The sequence below is a fragment of the Kogia breviceps genome, chromosome 9, assembly GCF_026419965.1.
Source record: "Kogia breviceps isolate mKogBre1 chromosome 9, mKogBre1 haplotype 1, whole genome shotgun sequence".
Taxonomy (NCBI): domain Eukaryota; kingdom Metazoa; phylum Chordata; class Mammalia; order Artiodactyla; family Physeteridae; genus Kogia; species Kogia breviceps.
Window position 1 is genome coordinate 94,047,037 of NC_081318.1, and position 21,530 is coordinate 94,068,566.

At 39.7% G+C, this 21,530-nt stretch overlaps 1 protein-coding gene across 4 annotated transcripts in view; it reads right to left on the minus strand.

Annotated features, from left to right (window-relative positions):
- The window catches only part of RELN (reelin), a 539,216-nt gene that overhangs the window by 67,170 nt on the left and 450,516 nt on the right, over positions 1-21,530 (minus strand). For all 4 annotated transcript variants that reach the window (XM_067042797.1, XM_059074483.2, XM_067042796.1 and 1 more), the window contains 10 exons: positions 17,129-17,287; positions 16,753-16,941; positions 15,943-16,216; positions 13,251-13,391; positions 12,968-13,145; positions 9,060-9,144; positions 8,034-8,216; positions 5,320-5,491; positions 5,116-5,218; positions 1,380-1,609 (listed from right to left, as the gene is read on the minus strand). In XM_067042797.1, the coding sequence (XP_066898898.1) occupies positions 1,380-1,609; positions 5,116-5,218; positions 5,320-5,491; positions 8,034-8,216; positions 9,060-9,144; positions 12,968-13,145; positions 13,251-13,391; positions 15,943-16,216; positions 16,753-16,941; positions 17,129-17,287 (1,714 nt within the window). The remainder of the gene's footprint in view (positions 1-1,379; positions 1,610-5,115; positions 5,219-5,319; positions 5,492-8,033; positions 8,217-9,059; positions 9,145-12,967; positions 13,146-13,250; positions 13,392-15,942; positions 16,217-16,752; positions 16,942-17,128; positions 17,288-21,530) is intronic.

The following is a 21,530-nucleotide window of genomic DNA, read 5'->3' on the forward strand; positions in this document are numbered from 1 at the left end:
CCCCAATAGCAGCTTTCCAGTTGTGCTGGCTAAGTCTTCAGCTCTATTTATTCCTGGTCTTCAGAGATTCTCCTTGCCTCCTCAGCTATCACTTCTAAAGAATCTTGAGGATGTTTTGCTTAGTAATGCTTGTTTTTAAAAAACAATTAGATTTTCTAATAGAATAATTATAATAATATCCTGGTGTAATAATAAGAATTAATAAATGACTAACTCGATAACACAAAATATTAGAGTCTTTAGCAATCAAATTATAAAAATTTTGCTAATGATATGATGAGGAGTGAATAGATTTACGTTCAAAGAGAATGAAGACTTTTGAAGATTCACTTTCACCCTTTTGGAAGAGTACTAGGTGTTAGTTTTGCTTGAAGACTCAAGACTTCTAATTATGCTGAGTTTCACATCAGGAATGTAAATCTATCTCCATCTTGAAAGTATGATATTAGTACTTCCTTCTTTTTTGGCATACCCTTAAGTTTTTATTCTGAGAGAAAAGACAAATTCTGAGGCAGACTGCTTTGCTGACTTCCTCTCTTTGTTCACTTATACTATTAGTTTTATTTTTTGAACTATACTTTTCATTCATTTCTATTGGAATTGAAGTCCTTTATCTCCAAATAGCTTTTCAACAGAAGAGTCAAATATATGTAACAAGAATGCTGAGAAAGGTTGAAAAAGTAGAAATGCCTGGGGAAAGAGCACTAACAAATTTTTTTTTTGTATGAGACATCTGGAATATTCTGCGGGCTTCCATCCTCCATATGTGCCCTCTCCTTGCACGAAAGACAATAGGCAGATGTTCGAAAGTAAAAATTCTAACTGCATTTATATTGTGAGGTAGGGAGCAGAAGGGAGACGGATTATAACACTAGGGGACAACCGTATTTCTGTTGCTTCCTAATTGATCTAATAAAGACCCATGGGGATATGAACCCCAGGATGGGGTGCTGCCCAGGGTGTGCTCCTTTAAATCTATCTTCAAACTATGAATTAATAGTATGTCAGTGCAGTTCCTATGTTTTAAACATCCACTGATCTACTTTCAGTGGAGAACTGAGGAAGAAACGTAAGGTGAAAATTTCCCTGATGTGGGGCTTCCCTGGTGGCGCAGTGGTTGAGCGTCCGCCTGCCGATGCAGGGGATACGGGTTCGTGCCCCGGTCTGGGAAGATCCTACATGCCGCGGAGTGGCTGGGTCCGTGAGCCATGGCCGCTGAGCCTGCGCGTCCGGAGCCTGTGCTCCGCAACAGGAAAGGCCACGTCTTTTTTGCCGCATACCGCAAAAAAAATTTCCCTGATAAAGTGGCAAGGCAACCATGATATTACAGAGAAAACCGTGAAATGAGAAGAACATCGTGCAAAGCAGCAGGTCCTTACCCGCAAAGGTGCAGCTTCCCAAAGTGCACAACCTCCCTCCTCCAGCCCTGGGTGGTCCCTGCGTAGTAGGTGCTGCTCGGGTGGTGCTCCGTGGAGCATAAGGAGCTGACATGGCTGCTGCTGTGGTAGCAGAGGGGCAGCAGCAGGTGCCAGGTCGCCCCAAAGTCCCTGGAAAATTCCAGTCTGACCGGATCAGCAGAGGAGCTATCAGTTGAGCATCCGACATTGATCTTGGTAAAGAAGAAAAAATGATACAAATTACCTCAGAGCAACAAGCCTTGAAATGATTCAACACTTCATTATTTTCTCGAGAGTCCATTTTCCTGGGAACTGTCTTGCTGAAATACTTCACACCATGAAATTCTGTTTTGCCTGAGTAATATTACATATTACTTTTAAATAATACTTTTTCATAAAGAACCTCAAAGGGTCTCATGAAAAATGTACTTTCCCTCATTTTATAAAAAGCTAGGAAGTGAATAAGGCAGAGGTTGGCATGGAATTCCAAATTTGACCGTTAGCCCACTTTCACTGCCAAGCCAAGCAAATCCTAATGAAAAGAGTGCTTCCCTGATTCTAACCGTTAGCTTTTTTCCAGACTGCTGGATGGAAAGAACTTCTACTTTCCTTCTTGTGATACCTTCACATAATCCCCAAAGTTCTGCACATGGAGAATCTTCAGTATGTTTTCAGTCTTAGAACAAAATACAATTATTGTCACTATTTCCCTGGCATAGGGAGAATGTTCTCCGAAAGACCTTTTTAACCATTAGGGAAATAACCACTCCATTCCTTTTTCATACTTTCAAGTGAATTAAACTAAAACTTAAATAAAGCATGTGATTCTTTCTATGAAAAAATTTTCCCACTTCCAACTGGGGTCAACATTTTCTTGCTGTCAGAGCAACCAGATATATTTATATAATGTTTGTTGTTGTTGAACTTACTCCTCTTACCTTCTGATGAGTAAACTATTGACATTCGATAAACTTTTCAGCTATAGGCATTTGTATCTACCTAGATTCTTCTGATAACAGAACTCTTGAAAGGGCCACGGGGATTACTTTTTATTAACATTTAAAGCATAAATGTTAGAAAATATAACAGAAGGTTATATAAGTAACTTAAAATAAAATCAGAAAATATAACAGAAAGTTTAAAATAGATAGAGAAATAATTTCTCCACTAAGGCATCATTTGGTCTCTGACTTTAAGATGAAAGAAACAACTCTAATTTAGAGGATGCAGACAGTTAATCTAGAGCAAATATTCAGGATTTTTGTTGATGAAATTAGGCAATGGTTGGTATAGATTTCAGCTATGAAACAAGTATCTTCAAAAGTTAATGGGGCCCTCCCGGAAGGCCTCAGGGCACAGCAGTCCCACCCCCTGCGCCCAGAATGGAGCCCGCGTTTCCACAGAGCTGGAACTCCTGGCTTGGGGTCCCTTCCCTCCGCCGTCACTGAACTGCCCCGGAGCCCGAGGGGAGGGCAGCCTCACTGAGGCTGCTGGTTCTGGCGGGGCCCCAGCAAGCTGAAGCCACGATAGTCCTGGGGACCGCGGGCTGGATCACTCATCCTGGGTTAAGCCAGATGCCATGTCATGAGGACACTCAAGCAGCCCTAAGGAGAGATCCATGTGGCAAGGAACTGAGGCCTCCTACCTACAACCACGTGAGACATGAAAAAAATGTTCAACAAGAATTATTAGAGACAGGCAAATTTAAACTACAAAAAGGTATCACGTCACACTAGTCTGAATTGCCATCAGAAAAAAATGTCTGCAAACAATAAATGCTGAATGGGTTTCTGAGAATGGGTACCCTTCTATGCTGTTGCTGGGATGTAAACTGGTAACAGCCACCAATCAGACCAGAATGAAGGTGCCTTTATTTTTTATTTTATTTTATTTTATTTTATTTTTTTTTTTTGCGGTATGCGGGCCTCTCACTGTTGTGGCCTCTCCCGTTGCGGAGCACAGGCTCTGGACGCACAGGCTCAGCGGCCATGGCTCATGGGCTTAGTTGCTCCGCGGCATGTGGGATCTTCCCGGACCAGGGCACGAACCCGTGTCTCCTGCATCGGCAGGCGGATTCTCAACCACTGCGCCACCAGGGAAGCCCGTAGGTGCCTTTAAAAGGTAACAATTGAGCTACCATATGATCCTGCTGAACCACTAATGGGCCTATAACCTGAGAAGACCAGAATTCAGAAAGACACAGGCACCCAAACGTGCACTGCAGTGATATTTACAATAGCCAGACATGGATGTAATGAAAATGTCCATCTACAGATGAATGGACAAAGAAGAAGTGGTCCGTGTACACAATGGAATATTAACCATGGAAAAGATGAAACAATGCCATTTGCAGCACCACAGATGTGCCTAGAGATAATCATACTACGTAAAGTAAGTCAGAGAAAGAAAGACAAATATCCGATGATATAATTTACTAGTGTTACCTAAAAATTGATGCCCATGAACGTATTTCCACAGAGAAAGGCCCATACAGACTTAGAAAAAGGTGAAAGGAATGTAAAAATTAGGGTGTTGGGGTTAACATGCATTTAATAATTCATATAAAATATATAATCAAGAAGGACCTACTGGAGGCTTCCCTGGTGGCGCAGTGCTTGAGAGTCTGCCTGCCGATGCAGGGGACATGGGTTTGTGCCCCGGTCCGGGAAGATCCCACATGCTGCGGAGCGGCTGGGCCCGTGAGCCATGGCCGCTGAGCCTGCGCGTCCGGAGCCTGTGCTCCGCAACGGGAGAGGCCACAACAGTGAGAGGCCCGCATACCGCAAAAAAAAAAAAAAAAAAAAAAAAAAAGAAGGACCTACTGGATGCCAAGGGAGGTCTACTCAATGCTCTGTTAATGACCAACATGGGGAAGAGTCTAAACCTGATTAGATACATGTATACGTATGAATGAACCAGATTCTGTACACCTAGAACAAACACAACATTGCAATCAAATTTATTCTGATAAGAAATAAAAATTAAACAAGAAAAAGAAAAAAAAAAAGTTAATGGGAATTCCCTGGCAGTCCAGTGGCTAGGACTCCATGCTACCACTGCAGGGGGCATGGGTTCAATCCCTGGTTGGGGAACTAAGATCTCTCATGCCATGTGGCGAGGCCAAAAAAAAAAAAAAAGTTAATACTATTGAACCCTAGCACAATGTACCTTTGGTTCTGCTGATTTTATCTAAGCTTTTGAAATATATAAACATTTTTCTTTTATACATTATTAGTTTGCTGTCTTGAAAAATATAAGGAGTCCGCAAATATTAATGAAATACCCAGAAATTATAAGAAACAGTATATTATTTCATGTGTAAAATTCATGACACCATGATAAATATTATATAAATGTGCTGGCATGGTATAGTTACAGTGACCTGGATCCTAAGTAATATATAAAAATGTGACTATAATAATACTAGAATAGTATGGTCCTTTTCAGTTTTATAATGTTTGAAATAATCTATTTTGACAATTTCCCATTGTAGTAGGTGGGGGGATTATGTCATAAATAAAGGACCAAAATTCAGAAATAAATCTTAGTAGGACAATTGGTTCTGCTAATAAAAGTGAATTATGATGTAAAATCTCTTTTGTCCTTGCACAGAAATGGAAAGTCATAATGCATGAAATCATCTGAGATTTTCCTCCTCTTTCCTAGCTTTTGTTCAAGGTAAAATTTAAAGCATGTCTAATAGAACAAAATCAAGTACCTCAAATTGTATGATGGTGTTCTCATTCACATTCAGGTCACGAGTAGTAATGGAATGCTCACCAACTTCATTTGAAACAAACACCATCGCTGAATCTTCTTCGCTGTTATACAAGAAAACAACAAGGACTCCATTTAGGCAAAAGATAATTGTGACCTGTAGAGAGCAGGGGTTTTATTTTTACCTTCTCAAATAAGTACTTACGGTGCTCCTTTGGAAGAATATGGGCAATAAAGACCAATGTTACCACCAGGGTAGAAAAACCAATTGTCTTCTCTGGGCCCAAAGTCAAAAGTATCTAGAAGCATCACAGGGTTGTTTAAGTTATTTCCATCGATGATGAAGTCATCAACAATCCAGATTTCTTCTTTCTTACCTAAGGCATTTTTGGATAAAGCAAGTTTTTTCAATGGTGAAAATCAGATGGACATTTTTGCTCATTGGAAGAAAGTAAAGGACAGAAGGAACTCAGTAATAACCGATTAAACAGACTCCTTCTAGACAAAGAAGCATAAACTATGTAACAGTGTGTTTACACTGATTAAAGTGCGAAAAAATTAAGCTTTCAGTGCTATTAAATTGGCATTGCATGGAGCAGCTTCACTAATTTCAGAAGGCTGGTAAGAGTCTGCTGCCATTCCCGTCACAGCGGTGCTATGGACCTTCCACCACAAGAGTGGGCTTTGAGTTATGCTTTCACGGTTTAGGGGACTCTGTAAGATATCAGAATCTGTGAGGATGGGTGGTCAATCTGTGGATTTAGTACTGAGTTGCACTAACTAGTCTATTCATGGAGTAACTCAGGACTTTTTAGAGTCAACCCATGACTTAGAATCATGCTTCCTTCAGGCTGAAGGAACATGGCCATTATAACTCAATGCACAATTTTATTTAGGTGTTAAAGACTACATGGAAGAAAATATTCTGTTATATAATACTTTATTTTCCCCTTAAAGCGTTTCAAAACTTGTATGTTTAGTTGAAGATATGTGGGAACATACAGAAAACTAGGAAAATCACTCCTTAGGCTGTCAGAGAATTTGACTGAGCGACTTAGGCAGGGTGTTTAAGGAAGATATTACTGAGTAGATAAGAAGGGTGAGCTCAGTGCTTTTGTAAAGCATCCCTTGGATTGAACTGGAAACAACGTGGTAAGACCATACCAAGCAGAAACAAGATTCCTCAAGGATGCTTCTTCACTGATTCCTACTTTTAGTAGAATTCTTACAAAATATAAAAAATGGATCTGTAAATAGGAGCCTGTAGAAACAACCTGATGATTTAAATGAAGTCACATGTGCCTCTCCCTCTCTAATCCTATCACTGTTCTAATCCTAGTAGCTTTCTTCCCTTTTCTTATTTTGAAATCAGTTGGTGAAAACAATGAAGAAAAATTGGTGAGCATTCCAAACATAACATGAAGACAACTATCCTCTGGACTGTGAAACTGGTTGCATTTCTTTTTTGGACTTTTCCTCAGCAATTACACAAGATTATTTTTTCTGTTCACAGTTAATTAAAATTATTTTTTGACTTACTAGTTATAAAGGAAATATTCAGGTTAAATTTTAGAGATGGAAATACATTTTTCTTATCCATTTCTGTGTTACCTCTGCAAAGAATCTGCTTAATATGATGTCTCTGTGCTTACTTAGGCCATTAAATGCATAATTTGGTAGAGTCTGGTCCTTTATAATCAGTAGTTGGTAGAATTACAGGAAGCAATAAAACATTACAAATTTGTAAAATCGTTTTCTGTAACCACCATTTGAAAATACTGTTAGGGCTTCCCTGGTGGCGCAGTGGTTGAGAGTCCGCCTGCCGATGCAGGGGAAGCGGGTTCGTGCCCCGGTCCGGGAAGATCCCACATGCTGCGGAGCGGCTGGGCCCGTGAGCCATGGCCTCTGAGCCTGCGCGTCCGGAGCCTGTGCTCCGCAACAGGAGAGGCCAACAACAGTGAGAGGCCCGCGTACCGCAAAAAAAAAAAAAAAAAAAAAAAAAAAAAGGCCAACAACAGTGAGAGGCCCGCGTACCGCAAAAAAAAAAAAAAAAAAAAAAAAAAAAAAAAGAAAATACTGTTAAATTATACATTCACGTTAGCTTATCACTGAGGCAAGCGTATGGGATAAGAATATTTTATCTCAGGCACTATCTGCTTTGTGTCAGCCCCTCTCACTGTGTCACGGCTTTTGCTGTAATGTTGTTCTAGCTCACTAATGAAGTGCCATACTCAGAAGAACTATGGGTACTTCCCTGGTGGTCGGGTGGTAAAGAATCCACCTTCCAATGCAGGGGACACGGGTTCAATCCCTGGTTGGGGAACTAGGTTCCCACCTGCAGCGGGATAGCTAAGCCCATGTGCCACGACTACCGAGCTCGTGTGCCTCAACTAGAGATCCCATGTGCCGCAAACTACAGAGCCCATGTGCTCTGGAGCCCACGTGCCACAACTAGAGAGAGAAAACCCGCATGCCACAACTAGAGCACGCCACAATGAAAGATCCCACGTGCCTCAACTAAGACCTGACGCAGCCAAAAAAAAACCTCCCCAAACCAAAAACACATAAATATTTTTTAAAAAAAGAACTCTGTATTCCTAACTGAATTCAGTAAAAAATGTAGTTACAACTGATGAGTACCTAATGGTAGAGCTGGATTAAATTTTAAAAACCTTAGCTCTGTGACAGGATTTAGCTGTATTTTCATCGAGAACTTACGAGTCAAGCCCGAAGATAATACATAGTCAAGTATGCAGATAAAGATATATAAAGCTTGAGACTCCTCAAAAGCGAAGCATGTAAAAGGTGCTGTGGACAGCAAAGCCACTCAGCTGACAAACCCTTCCTCCACACCTTAGGAGCAAGCATGCTAACGTGCAGCAGTCAGTTTTGATCATAGGAGAACATGTGCATTTTTACCATTGTTATAAGGTTGCCAGAGTCTGAATCTTGTAGCGTTGGTTTGGGCAGTGTATGGCAAGGGAACATTAATGAAAAGTATGTTGGTCATTTGAGGAAAGTAAAATTCATCCATCAGGTGCCAGGTGATTCCCCCATTGGCGGAGAATTGTAATAGAATAGAGTGGGACCTCTCTGGGGTACCTAGAAAGAAGGTAACAGAGGCATGAACACATCATTCTAAAAATGGGGAAATGGTATGATCTTAGACTATTTTTTTTGCATCGATAAATAAGCTGACTTATATTCACATAGACACCTTAGAGTCCAAATGCTTCCGAGGCAACTTAAAGTAATGATGGGTTGGGATTTCTGTATAAATGTATCTCAAAACACACACCAAATCGTGCATTTTCAAACAATAGTATCTCCTTTTTCTCAGATATGAACATATATGTTTCTGTATTTCATTTAGGAAATACTACATCAAATTTTTTTGATTCTATAGGCATCACAGTTCTACAAAGGGCCAAACATTTAAATCCCAGAATACACAGAAAATCTACTTGAGAATTTCTTATATCCAAATGGCATTATTTGTCAAGAAAATTAGTTAGTTAATATGAAAGGTCAGAATGACAGAGGTGACTTTTGGGGTTCACTGTCCATATCTGTGAAAGAAAGTCCCAAGTTTCCATAAGTTAAATTTTTTTAATTTAAATTTCTTGTGGCTAGAAAGAAGTGGTGGAAAAAAGACTCAGGGACATGATGATAAATTTAACTACCACAGGACTAGTATGATTACCACATCTGTATGAAATTATTAACAAAAAACAAAAAACACCAAGTAGTTATCTTACCCTTATATTTAAAGGAATATATATTATAGAACATTTGTGAACACTATGTACTCAAATTTATTTTAGCTCTCCTATATAACAAAATTTATAGGCCTCAAATCTGTTACTTCTCTGTGGAGGAGGAATTATACACGGGGAAATTTGCTTGTAGGGAAATAGTGAATTCATACTCATAGAAATGACTTACCTTTTGCTATAAATCGAAGTGAAAACTGGACATACATTGTATTGGTACAGTCTAGATCTCTTGAAATGAGCATCCTCAGTCCTTCCTGTTAACAAAAACACATATGTTAGGCAATCTTACTTCATTTGCAAAATTATTTTCCTTTGATTTTATAGATCTAACTTACATTAGCTAAATGATACATAATGATCAAGAAGCAATACTTAAAAAAAAAAAAAGAAGCAATACTTGGTTCAGTTTGGAAGGAAAAATTGATCATTTCCCCTTTCAATGGCTTTCATTCCCTATGCCTAAATAACAATATTTCATTGTCTCAACTCCAAGTCACACTTTGCTGTGACTTATAGAAAGCAGTGCAAGAATGAAAGCATTACATATCTACAGGCCTTTTTAAAAAACAGTCTCCTTTGATCACAGTATGTTGTGAGAGGAATGACAAGGAAGCAGATGGAAAATGTGCCAAGTGCTCCTGCTGGAAGCTGGGAGCTAATAGGTAACTTTTTCAGGGTTCCAAAGAGTGTTAGGAACTTACTTATTTGCGTGCTGTGACGGCTCTGGGAAGCTCTCATTCAGGCTGACACAACACCCTCCAGTTGGTCAAGTTAAATAAGGCATAACTAAGCAAGTCCCCAAGCCCGGGCTGGAACCATTCATGCAAAGAAGCCAAGGAAGGAGGAAAGTGATCATACTGGCTTTAGTAATTTTTTCTGCTAATTAACTATTTCTGGTTGCCTGGGATTGACAGCTCCATAGCTTGTTTTCTCCATGTGTACACAGGATTGCGGTGACAGCCAGTAAAACAGAACTTCACTATGTAGATGTCCTAGGTACAAACAGGCCTTTCAGTTTCTCAGGTTTGACTCTGAATGAAGTGGCTCTTTGGTGGTGTGGGGCTGTGTGATACTGAGTGGACACTGTCTATCGATTTCTTAATTATCAACTAACAAATACCAAATGGAATCTTAGGTAGAGAAAGCAAATTCTTCCTCTTCTTCTTAACATTTATTAAAGAGTACATTCTTCAGTAGCTGAAAAATTTTAAATAGGACTAATTTTGTAATAGTAACCATTTATTGAGTGCCTACAACATGCAGGGTTCTAAAAAAACCACTTTACTCCTTACAAAAGCACCTATCACTCCTAAGGGAAATATATTATTATCTTCCTGTTGCAGATAAGGAAACAAAATCTGAGAGGGACAGTAACTTGCTCAAGATTGCAAAAGTGATGATAGCAGGATTTGAACCTAGATATGTCAGATTCTGAAACTTATCCTCCACCCTTTAAGATACCACCATTTTGTTTATTAAATTATTTTTTGGTTTGGGGAGAGATATCCAGCTAATGTTAAATTTAGAATTTGAGAATTATTTGATATGGTAATGAAAAAGCAACTGCATTTATACCCATCCTTGAACTTCAAAAAGCATAGATTCAAACTTCCTGGATTAAAGGCTGCTGTGTAAAAGCCTTATATTTCCAGTCTTATTTTTCTTTTATCATAATAACTCACTGCCCTGCTCAGTCCATGATGCTTGATCATTGCATGTCTTTATGTCTTTACCCTCTGCCTCATACACTTACAAACATAAGGCCTGGGATGTTTTTACAGCTTGGTGCCATGTAGAGGTTAAAATTATGGGGAAAGCTCACTTCTTCATCTTATCAATACAATGAAAAAGCTTTGAGGTGGGTAGTTAATAGATCCAGTTCATAAATATCCCTTGACAACATCAAGATAAAGGAACGTGATTACTCTTTCCCCTTGATTATGGAATGTGAGTATAAAATTGTTCCCATGGGTCAATATAAGTCAGCCATAAAAGAACCCATTTTATAGTGTATCTTGTAGGAGCAATTTTTTAAAAATTTATTTATTTTATTTACTTCTTTCAATGTGGATCTTTCAGTGTGGTGCACGGGATTCCCTCTATTTGTGGTGTGCGGGTTTTCTCTTCTCTAGTTGTGGTGCGTGGGTTCCAGAGCGCGTGGGCTCTGTAGTTTGTGGCACGTGGATTCTAGTTGAGGTGCGTGAGCTCAGTAGCTGTGGTCCGCGGGCTTAGTTGCCCTGCAGCATGTGGGATCTTCGTTCCCTGACCAGGGATCGAACCTGTGTCTCCTGCATTATAAGGCAGATTCTTTACCACTGGACCAAGGGAAGTCCCTTGTAGGAGCAATTTTGTTGAAAGTTGGCATGATCTGTAATTATGAAAGTATCTTTCTTTCATATTTTAAATTTTGTTTATAGTTAAGCACTTGATGTTGATAATTGCCCAGTGGTACTGTCATGCCCAGCTTCTGCATATATTCTAGTTCATACAGATGTTTCTTTTCTCATCCTCTTTCAGATTCAGTAATCCATTGTGCTAAATGTGAAGCTATTTTAATAGTGGATAGCACTCCTGAATCTATAAACATTAAAAAGAGCCTATCATTTCCTTTTTCACAAAAGAATGCCTTTCTAGGTCAAACTACAACCTACTGAATGGCACACGCTGAGCCCTCTCTGCATCTTGCAGAGCTGATAGATAGTATGTCCAACACATATAATGCTTGGCTGCCCTTGCATTTGGATGGCTAAAGGAAACATATAAAAGACTATATGTCTTCCTTGTTTATAGGATCTAGAGACCAGTTTAATCCTACTGCTTAAATTTTTATCAGGTAAAGATATTTGAATCACAGGACTTTATCTTTTTTGGTCTTGTCAGCTGCTTCAAATAGATAGTGGTAATGAGAGCTAAAGCCTCAGACAAGACTTAAAAACACACAAACACAAAAACAACAAAAACAGTAGTTTCCACCCTGAAATGTCCTGCCTTAATTTTTTTGGCCCCTTATAGCACTCAGGGACTTATAAATCTCTCTGACCCTTAAAGTGCTTTTTCTATCTCATCTAAAACTTGAGAAGAATTCTGGATTCAAACAAGGATGATAGCCAGCATCTATTAGCTATAATTGAAAAAGTTCCAGGGTGTCTAATTTTCTAATTGTTAGGTGTTAATTACTAAGGATGTACAGAAACCCATGCAGATTTTTGTTAAAGATTTCATTTGCACACCTAGATTAGCCGATTTCCCCAGCTGAGTGAGACAGGATGTAGCATGTATTCACATATGAAGATATGCCAGCTCAGCACTGTTTCACACAATTGCTTAACAACCCTCTAACCAACATCTAGGTTGAAATACAAAAAATACACTAATGATGTTTGAGAATGTTATTTAACTTGGCTTAAATGTTTGGTTTTCTTAAAGTCACCAAATGGTTGTATTGGTAGGAGGAAAAGAAAGAAAGTGAAAGGAAAAAGCAAAGACCTTCTGTAAAATCAATTAAAGAATATTCTAGGTTAGATACTTAATTACACATAAAATGCTACATTCTAGAAGTCAAGATTCTACAAGTAGTATATATATAATTTTTACATATATAATTCCAGCAGAGAGTAAAGAAGGTCTGATTACCAAAGCAAAGGAAAAATTTTATGCCTAAGTGATCATAAAAAGTGACTGCAGTGAATATAAGAGGAAACATTTTTTGTTGTTGTTGTTGTTGACATGAGCATATTCATGTTCCTTATGGAACCTTTTTTACTGAAATATAAATTACATAAAGGAAAGTATCAAATCATGATGGAATTATCAGAAAGTAACACAGCTATGTAATTTCTATACAACTCAGGAAACAGAACATTACTAGCAGTCCAGATGGCCCCTAATTCTCTCTTCCAATTTATACCTCATTTTCTTCTGCCCAAACCACCACCATCCTGACTTCTAAAACCATGATATGTCCTAGAAGACAATAACTGTCTATAAAATAATACATCATCTGGACAGAAATGCATGTGTGTGGAGCAGTGAGTGAAGCAGGGAATTCAGTGGTAGTGAAGAAGAATCTTATCTGACCCCTTTAAAAATGAGCGATGTTCCAGATTTGATGGTTTCACCATTCAGATTCCCCCTCTCTGCACCATATACTTCAGGCCAAAGGTCGGGATGTAAGTTCCCGTTGAAATCATCTTTAAGAATCGAGGGCAGAGGAACCACAGGAACACAGTAGGTTCCGCCAAAGCCCCGGTCACACCTACGAAAAAAATGAGTGGACAAAAGGGATTATTTGTCGTGAGATCAAGAAGCCATCTTTATCTCTGCATTACAAAGAAAGAAACTGCCAGTTTTATTAACTTACACACAGCGTCCAGCATCACAAATCCCTCGTCCTGAGCACATCCAAGGGCACCCGGAGGCCAGCACAACATTATCAATAGCCCAGGAGTCAGCCCCCAGAGTGTAGTTGGCTTGGATCCATCTGAACCGGGTCCTGGGAGAGCTAAGCAAAAACAAACAAACAAAAGAAAACGACTAAGAAAAAACCAAACCACACTTGGTTTGAAGGGCAACCTTCAAAGCACGAAAACATTTATTTTAATTCTTTCCCTTTAAAGTGCCCTCTTTGGGTTCCAGTTCCCTCTTTATTTGAGACACTTTGTTTTCATACCAAGTAATGGATGTTGTCTACTCTTGACCCACAAACAGGAGAGAAGAAAACAGGCTTTAAAAATATTTCACCAATTCTTTCATACAAGAGCCTCTGAACACATGTGAGATGGGAGAGTTACTTTGAACCATCAATCTATTCTGTGTTTGAACTACATGCAGAACCTTAGTTTTTGCTTTCAGGCTTTTCTACTTTTCAGTACTGGGAAAGAGACTGAGGAGGATAAACGTGAGTGTAAGTTGGAATCTTACAAAGGTCTTGCCATGAGGTCTCCGTTCTACTGTTCCCTAAATGGTTTCTGAGGTAGTAAATGGAAGCCCTATCCAACTTCTGCCTTTCTTTTGGTTCCCGAGGGCCTGGCTCCCTTAAAGGTGAAGACTAGAATGATGTGATGAACTCCCATGTTTTTTATTATATTTTCAATCTGTTATTTGGAATATACTGTCAGAAGACCACTTTATCCAGAAATATGTGCAGTCTTACCAAACAGCAGGCTCTCATTTAGGAACAGATTGCACAGTAGAAATGTGTTAGTTATTTGGAAAATAGAACACAGTTGACTTGAAGTGGAATTTCAACAGTAAAATCTCAAGTGCTATAGTTTCCCCTACACAAGTTCTCCAATGCAACACAGCTGCCAGCATGGTGGCTCTGAAACAGAAATCTAGTCACATCAACACTCAGCTTAACACCCTTGAAATGGTTCCCCAACACATGCAATGTCAAGGCCAAACTGCTAATAAATACAGGGCCCCTTCATCATCTGCCCTCTTCCCTTGCCTCATCTTCCCCTCTTGCCTCACAATTATATTCTGATAGCATGGAATTCTTGCATTTCCCCATAAACTCATCTTTCTTCTGGCCTCAGGGATTCTATTTCGGTTTACAGCAGCACATATGCCCCTCCCCCACGACGAGCCCTTTTCACTCAGACAAGCTCTACTCACTTATTTAGACTCAGCTCAGACATCAGCTCCTCCAGAAAGCTCCCTCCAATCTCCCCAAACTGAGTTAGGTAGTATCTCCCTGTGTTTCAATAATATCATTGGGTTTTGCTTCTGTTATCATTTTATAACATAACTGTTTAGATACCTGTTACCCTAAATAATATATTTGGATCCTGGCATTAACTTATTTATTTTGTGTCAGAGATCTAAAACATACTAGATATTCAATAAATGTTTGTTGAATAAAAATAAAGTGAATAAATGAGCTACAAGTTAGCACTCTTTAAAGCTCTGGGGTCCACAGGAAACTATTTTGGGTTATATACTAAAACGCTTTGATTTCCTGTGTTTGTTTAGTTTTTGTTCCTGCCACTTGTTTGTGCCTCTCTGAATCCAAATTGAACCAGGAAAATGGAAACCACTGTAAATATTTAACACAGAGGGAATTTAACACAAGGAATTGGATGCACAGTTCATGACACAGCATGGGGGCAGTGCGGAAACCAGAGTTTAACAAAGTCAGGAAGCACTACAGGTCCAAAGATGGAGGGACACGAGAGGAGATGTGGTTAGTGCCCAGGGGCCAGTGTCACAAGGAAGGACATCTCGGGGGAGCTGGAGCTGCTGAAGTTAGCCAAGATGTACTTGAGATAGAAAGGGAGGGGAAGGAACACCCTGGTTTAACTTTATTTCCACCCTCCAATTTCTTGCCAGTATCTGCTACTCTCTAAATCTATCAGGAAGCCAGCAAACACATGCAGCTGGCAAATGCAGCTTACAGAGGCCAATTTGCCTACAATTCAGAGCAGAGCAGTGGAAGGGAGATACAGGGATGTGCGGGGAGCAGCCCCAGGATGGTACATTCTCTACCACCCACCATAGTACACATTGGTTCCTAGAAAGATCCCCCAATTATGCAAATACCTAAACCACAAAAGTGGGAGCCTGCTGTAAGCCCTAATATAACTCCTGAATGTGATCTGAAATACTGTGGAGGGGAAGAAAGATGTAAAAGGATATGAGCATCCCCAAAGAAAGAACCTTTTACTCTTATTCCGGTACTGAGATTAAAAAAGAAACCAAACAACTAAGGATACTCTTCCACATGTGATGATTTCACAAACTGCTTCATGTGGATAAGTATCAGTCTGGTTATTGGGTAGATATTTGTTTTTACAACAGTTTAAAAACTGAATCTGGTGGGCAGCCTTCAAGTTGCTGAAGAACAGAAACGTTCAGCCTTGGAAAACTCTAGGAACTCTTAACCACATTTAAAAATTGTTACCCAAGCACCTTGAACTTTTCTTTCCCCCCGGGATACTCCATGCATGATTATCATGAGAGAGTAATAGAATTGCCAAGTGGCATCATAATTATTTTCCAATTAGGTGACAGAAACCTGAAGTTCTGACATGTAGCCAAATGACAATTCTCACATGGTGGAGAGTGGAAGGTAGACAGTGATCCGCTTCCAATTCTGGAATCTCTCGGAGGTGTAAATGGAACTTTCTGTGTAGTGCAGACAGCCAATGGTTGGAGGAACACACTCTTCGGTGACAAGATGCCAGTCCCTGCCATTGTTCAGAGAATACTGGAGCTGTACACTGTGGGAGTCGCTAAAGGGCTTGCTACAGCCCATGCTCATTTCAAACTGCAAGAAAGTCGATGCTGACACATGAAAGTCCCAGGTCTCAGCATAACGAGGTTTTCCTACAAAAAAGGAAAAGTTTAATGGCAACACATAATTGTGCTCTTTTCTTATTTGGTGTGTCTGCTCATCATGCTTCCAGTGGCAAACAAAAATCATGTCTTATCTATAGTGTCTCACATGTGCTTTGGCTTTTCATCTCACGTTGACTATTTTTATCTAGTTAGCATAGACTCAGAAATATGGAAGGCTGCTAACTTGAAAAGCTTTACCACCTTGAGACAGGCTAATAGAGAGTCTGCAAATTGTAATTCTGCAAATTATGAAACATAGGAATGTTTTCAGATAGGTACTTTTGCCCCACTTTTAAGAAACCTTAGTCATATTATGCATGCCATAAAAGACAGTTCCTGCAAAAACTGTTATTGGGCTCACCAAGTTACATTAAAGGACAACACAGGTCTTTACTTCCAAGAGCCCCCTTCAGTACAGGCAGTTAGGCACACAGCTTTGCATTAGAGAATCTGCTCTTGGGTTTTAGTTAATTTAATCCTCCAGTTAATTAAATATTCTCCCTTTATCTGGTGAAAATGTATACCTATGTTTTCAGTGAATATCAGAGCAGTATCCATAGAGAGACAGTCAGTATTGACTTGACCTCCTTGGATTCGATACCAGTTGGCTTGCAAATCTAAAGAGCCATCAAATTTGTCTTGAAACCCAGTTTGAGAGCTGTCATTCATTCCTATAAGGACATCATCCAAGGCCCACTGGGCTGAATGCTTCCCTGAAATCAGAATGAATAAAGGCAGTTAGAGAAGGTTCATTATATAGCAATATGAATATCTTTATGACTGTGGTTTTAAATCAAATTATCTAGAAATTGACAGCAAATTAAGAAACACACAGTACAATGTGCCTTTAACTGGATGATCTAAATGCTACCAGGAAACTTGGGGTGAGCAGTAACTTGCCATGCTGGGGTTGCCACCATCGAAAAGCTGTTGCAGGTGTCTTTGCCTCTCGTGGAAGGTCGATGGAAATGATCTGTGGTTCCAGAAATGACATGAAGTCCAACTCTCGAAGCAAATGCCAGAGTATCCCATTGTCATTTGAATACTGAACAACAAGCCCTGAGTTAAAAGACATAAATCCAGTTACTTAGACAGCTTTCCTAGAAGCAAAAAGGCAAGGAACAGTATTTTTTGAAATGGCAAGACTGCAGGAGAAACTTCAGATTGCATCTCATAGGATGAGGGCACATTCATCTAACTTCCAAGGAATGAATCAGTAGACCTGAAGGCTCATCAATTTCTTGACAGTTTCTAATGCACTGATTCCTAGGAAGTGAGGGGAAAAAAATACATAAGCTCTTTTAAAGACCACTCAGCTTTGTATGAATGATGAGTAGGTTGGTGAGGAGGACATAAAAATCCACTCCAGATTACGTATTTGAATTTTAGATTCTGTCCTGAACTTTACGAAGTCTCTTATCATTATTATATACTCAGAAAAAATATCTCAATCTCCTAGTACAAAATCAAGAAGTGCTCTTTGCCACCAATGTACCAGATAGGAAGCACAGCCCAATCTGAAATTCTGTTAAGCAGAATAGAATTTTTACTGGCCCTTCACACTTTGTCAGACCTTGGTCACTGAAGACTGAATAAAGACAAGTTATTAAATAGCAAAGCAGAGGAACTCACTCCCATCCGATGGTTCTACCTTTCTAGTTCTACCTTTCTTAGTCTCTGTGTCACCTTTCCCCTTCACTTACCCCTTCTACCCCACCTCCCCTTGCCTGTGTCACCAGGTGTGATTTAGGGAAATGCACATTAAAGTTTAAGATACTTCGTGTGCTATTCCTGCTACCTATCCCAGAAAATTTTTTTCTTTTAAAAGAGGACACAGGGAAAGGGTAATGTTGAAAGCAAAGGAAAAAAATTGCTAATGATGAAATGGAAGGAATCAACAGGATATATATATATGATCATTAGCAATTAATAAAAATATATATTTTACTTGATGAGGGGGCAGAGAGCTTTCTTGGCATCTATCTAGTTGCTGTTCTATAACTGTTCCTAAGACTGGCACTGCATATTCATAATTATGACTGGGGATATTGAAGTGCTTTCTGAGTACTCACAGAGATTATGTTCAGTAAAGTTGTATTTGTTACATTAATTTTATTATGCTCTAACCTTTCTGTAATTGTAATAATTCATGGTTCTTACAATAACTTTTTAGTTTCCTCATTATTGACTAACCAGAACAACTCAATCCCTCTGTCATGTTGCATAGCAAAGAGTTTACTAAAATTAAGGTTCAAGAAATAATATGATAAAATATAGAACTAAAAGAAAGCCTTTTAAGGTTAATTGATATTACATGGAATTATTGTCACCACATTTGACAAGGGGTGATGCCAGAAATAATAATGACTAACATGCAAAAAAATTGGAAATCTTAGGAGAATTAATCCTACCATATTTAACACAGAAGAAATCATCGTATTCGATGAGAGGATAAAAACAGCTCAAAGAATGGGAACTCTGTGGGGAGGCAGTATGCTGTGTATGCGTGTAGACATGTGCAGTTGGAGCTTCAGTGGGTGGAGGTGAGACCCATGTGTTGGAGAAGGCAGAGAACCACACCAAAGTTCATGAAGAAGACTGAAGCTAGCCTCTTTCTCATTTTTATTCTAGTCAAGGTGAGGAGCATCTGAGAAAACTCCAGTCTCCAACCCTCGATGTTTTCTCAAAATATAGTTTTTCTTGTGGATATTAATTTGTTTGATATGGTTTACATTTAATAACATAGGAGAGACAGAAAGAGGGAGAGAAAATGAATAATTTAGATAGTTATCTGGGTGATCTATTCAGAAAGCAGATATAGTACCAGAAATGAAGCATCACAAGACTAAAACCTCACTGGTGGTCCTTTAGCACCTTCTACTCAAAGTATGGTCCAAGGACCAGTGCCTGCATCACCTGGAAACTGGCTCTACCTGTGGTGTTTTTACATGTCCACAAATTCTTTGACACTCCTCCCATCAAAACGCGAAGCTTAATTCTCCTCTTTCTGAGTGTGGCTGGACTCAGTAACTTGCTTCTAATAGAATATCGTAGAAGCGACAATGTGTGACTTCTGAGAGTAGGTCATGAAAGGCTCTTGCACTTTCTTCCCTGCTCTCTCATGGTTGTCTTGCTCTGAAGAAAGTCAGCTGACAGGTAGTAAGGACACTCAAGCAGCCTATGCCTAGGTCCACTGAAAGAAACTGAGGTCTCTTGCCAATAGCCATGTAAGTGAGCATCTTGGAAAGAGATCCTCCAGCCCTGGTTGAGTCTTCAGATGACTGCACCCGTCTTGGCTTTTATCTTGTATGCAGCCTCATGAGAGGTCTGGAGCCAGATCCACCCAACAAAGCTGCTCTTGAATTCCCGACTCACAGAAACTAGAAGATAACAGATGTTGCTTTAGGCCACTCAGTTTTGGAATAATTTTTTACGCAGCATTCCATCCAAGTCCTACTGAATCAGAATCTGCATTTGAAAGCCTCCTAAAGGATTCAGATGTACACAAGGATATGAGAAACACGGCTCAAGAAACTCCATTTGGTTTCTGCTTGCTGCCTTTCTCCTCATTAACTTTTTCAGGAATGTCACTTATACCTTCAGGCAGCCACAAGATCTACAGAGATGAGGGCCCCAATTCTGCAGGACAATGAAATGCCTTGCAGATAAGTATGAAAGAATGGAGAAATGCAAGACAGGGAAACAGCAATATCCATACTTTATATCAATCGCTGAGCCTCTTTAGCTGTGTCATCTGAACAACTGTCCATATGAATAAACCAAGCCATTTTAGCTCATCTACTGAGTGTTTAAGGAACATAAAACATTTCCCTTTTAAAATTACAATTCCATCTACAATCTTCCCAGTCTTATTGAAAATAGCCTAATTTTGATTTTAATTCCAAATATGTAAATTGAGGCTTCAGCTTGAGGATGTAAAAAATTGTTACTTTCATCACTAGAAGAGATTTGTTCAAGGATTTAGGCAGATTTACATTTTAACAACCAGTTTTCAACAAAAGACTAAGAAATGCCTGTGGGATGTAAATTACACAGGCAGCAGTGAGTTCAAGAAAATGGCTCAGAGTCATTGAGAAAAAGTTGTGTTCTTAAAGGAATCCTAAGGGAATAAGCCCAATAGGGCAGACAAGAGCATTTGTAATCAGAGGTTAAATATAGAGCAGAGCTTCAGGTCAGTAAGTGGATGCTTCCCACTGTACTCTGGCCAGAGTTGGTCTTTTTTTTCTCATATACAAATAGGGGTACGGATTCATAATTTTCAGAAGAGTCATGCACATATGCACATACACACAGTTGCTACACTGTGCCAACCACAAACTATTTTTGAATAATAATTTTATTACAAGGGTTAAGGACAAATTAAAGTGCTCTACCTCTCCAATCAGTAAGCAATGTCTTGGGACAGGACCCCACCTACCTTTGCATCCCTCAAAGCTCCTGTCTCTGTGTGGGCGGAGAATGTGCTCTAGAAATACTCCGTTGCTTTGAACTTTTTGTGCAAAAAAGTTCAAAATAAGTTGAACTTATTGTTTCTGCAGGGTGATCCTGTAAAAACTTAAATCAGGTTACCTCGCTTCCTGACCTAAAAGCCTTCAACTGGTTTCCCTGACAGTGGATTCCGACCCCACCACCCTACCACGGCCAGAGAGGTCCTGCGTGACTGGGCTCCTGCCCCTCGCCCCCAAGCACTCCTCGACCTTCACGTGCCCCAGGCCACCTGGCTTTCTTTCTGTTCCTCTAATACCAGAACTCTTTTCCACCTCGTGGCCTTTGCTGTTTCTTCTGACTGGAAAACTTCCCCTGAGCTCCTCCTGTGCTGGCTCCTTTTCACCCTTTAGATTTCAGTTTAAATGTCACTTCCTCAGTGAGGCCCCTCCCAGACCATTCTATCGAAATCTGCATCCCCCTGCATAAGTTTACTTTCCATCTCATCTGCTTATTTATTTCTGTCTAGCCCATCAATCTAACATCTTGCTTATTTCTTTTCTTTACTGTTGATTTGCTGACTCCTCTTACTAGAATGTAAGTTCCCTTAAGGGCAGGGCTTCTGTCTGCTATGCTCATTATTGCCCCACTCATTCTTCCCATTTTGGCATGTGGTAGTCTGCCTTTCTTGTCCCCTTTGCCACACACTCTCTTTCCTTCTGCCACATGGCTGGGAACATCCAGAAGCTACCCAGCAGCTGTTTCATTATCCTAGGTGCTGGAATGAGGATCTCAGATGACCCATGAGAAAAATGCAGCACAAAGGACAAATCTTTTTTGTTTAAACCCACAGAGA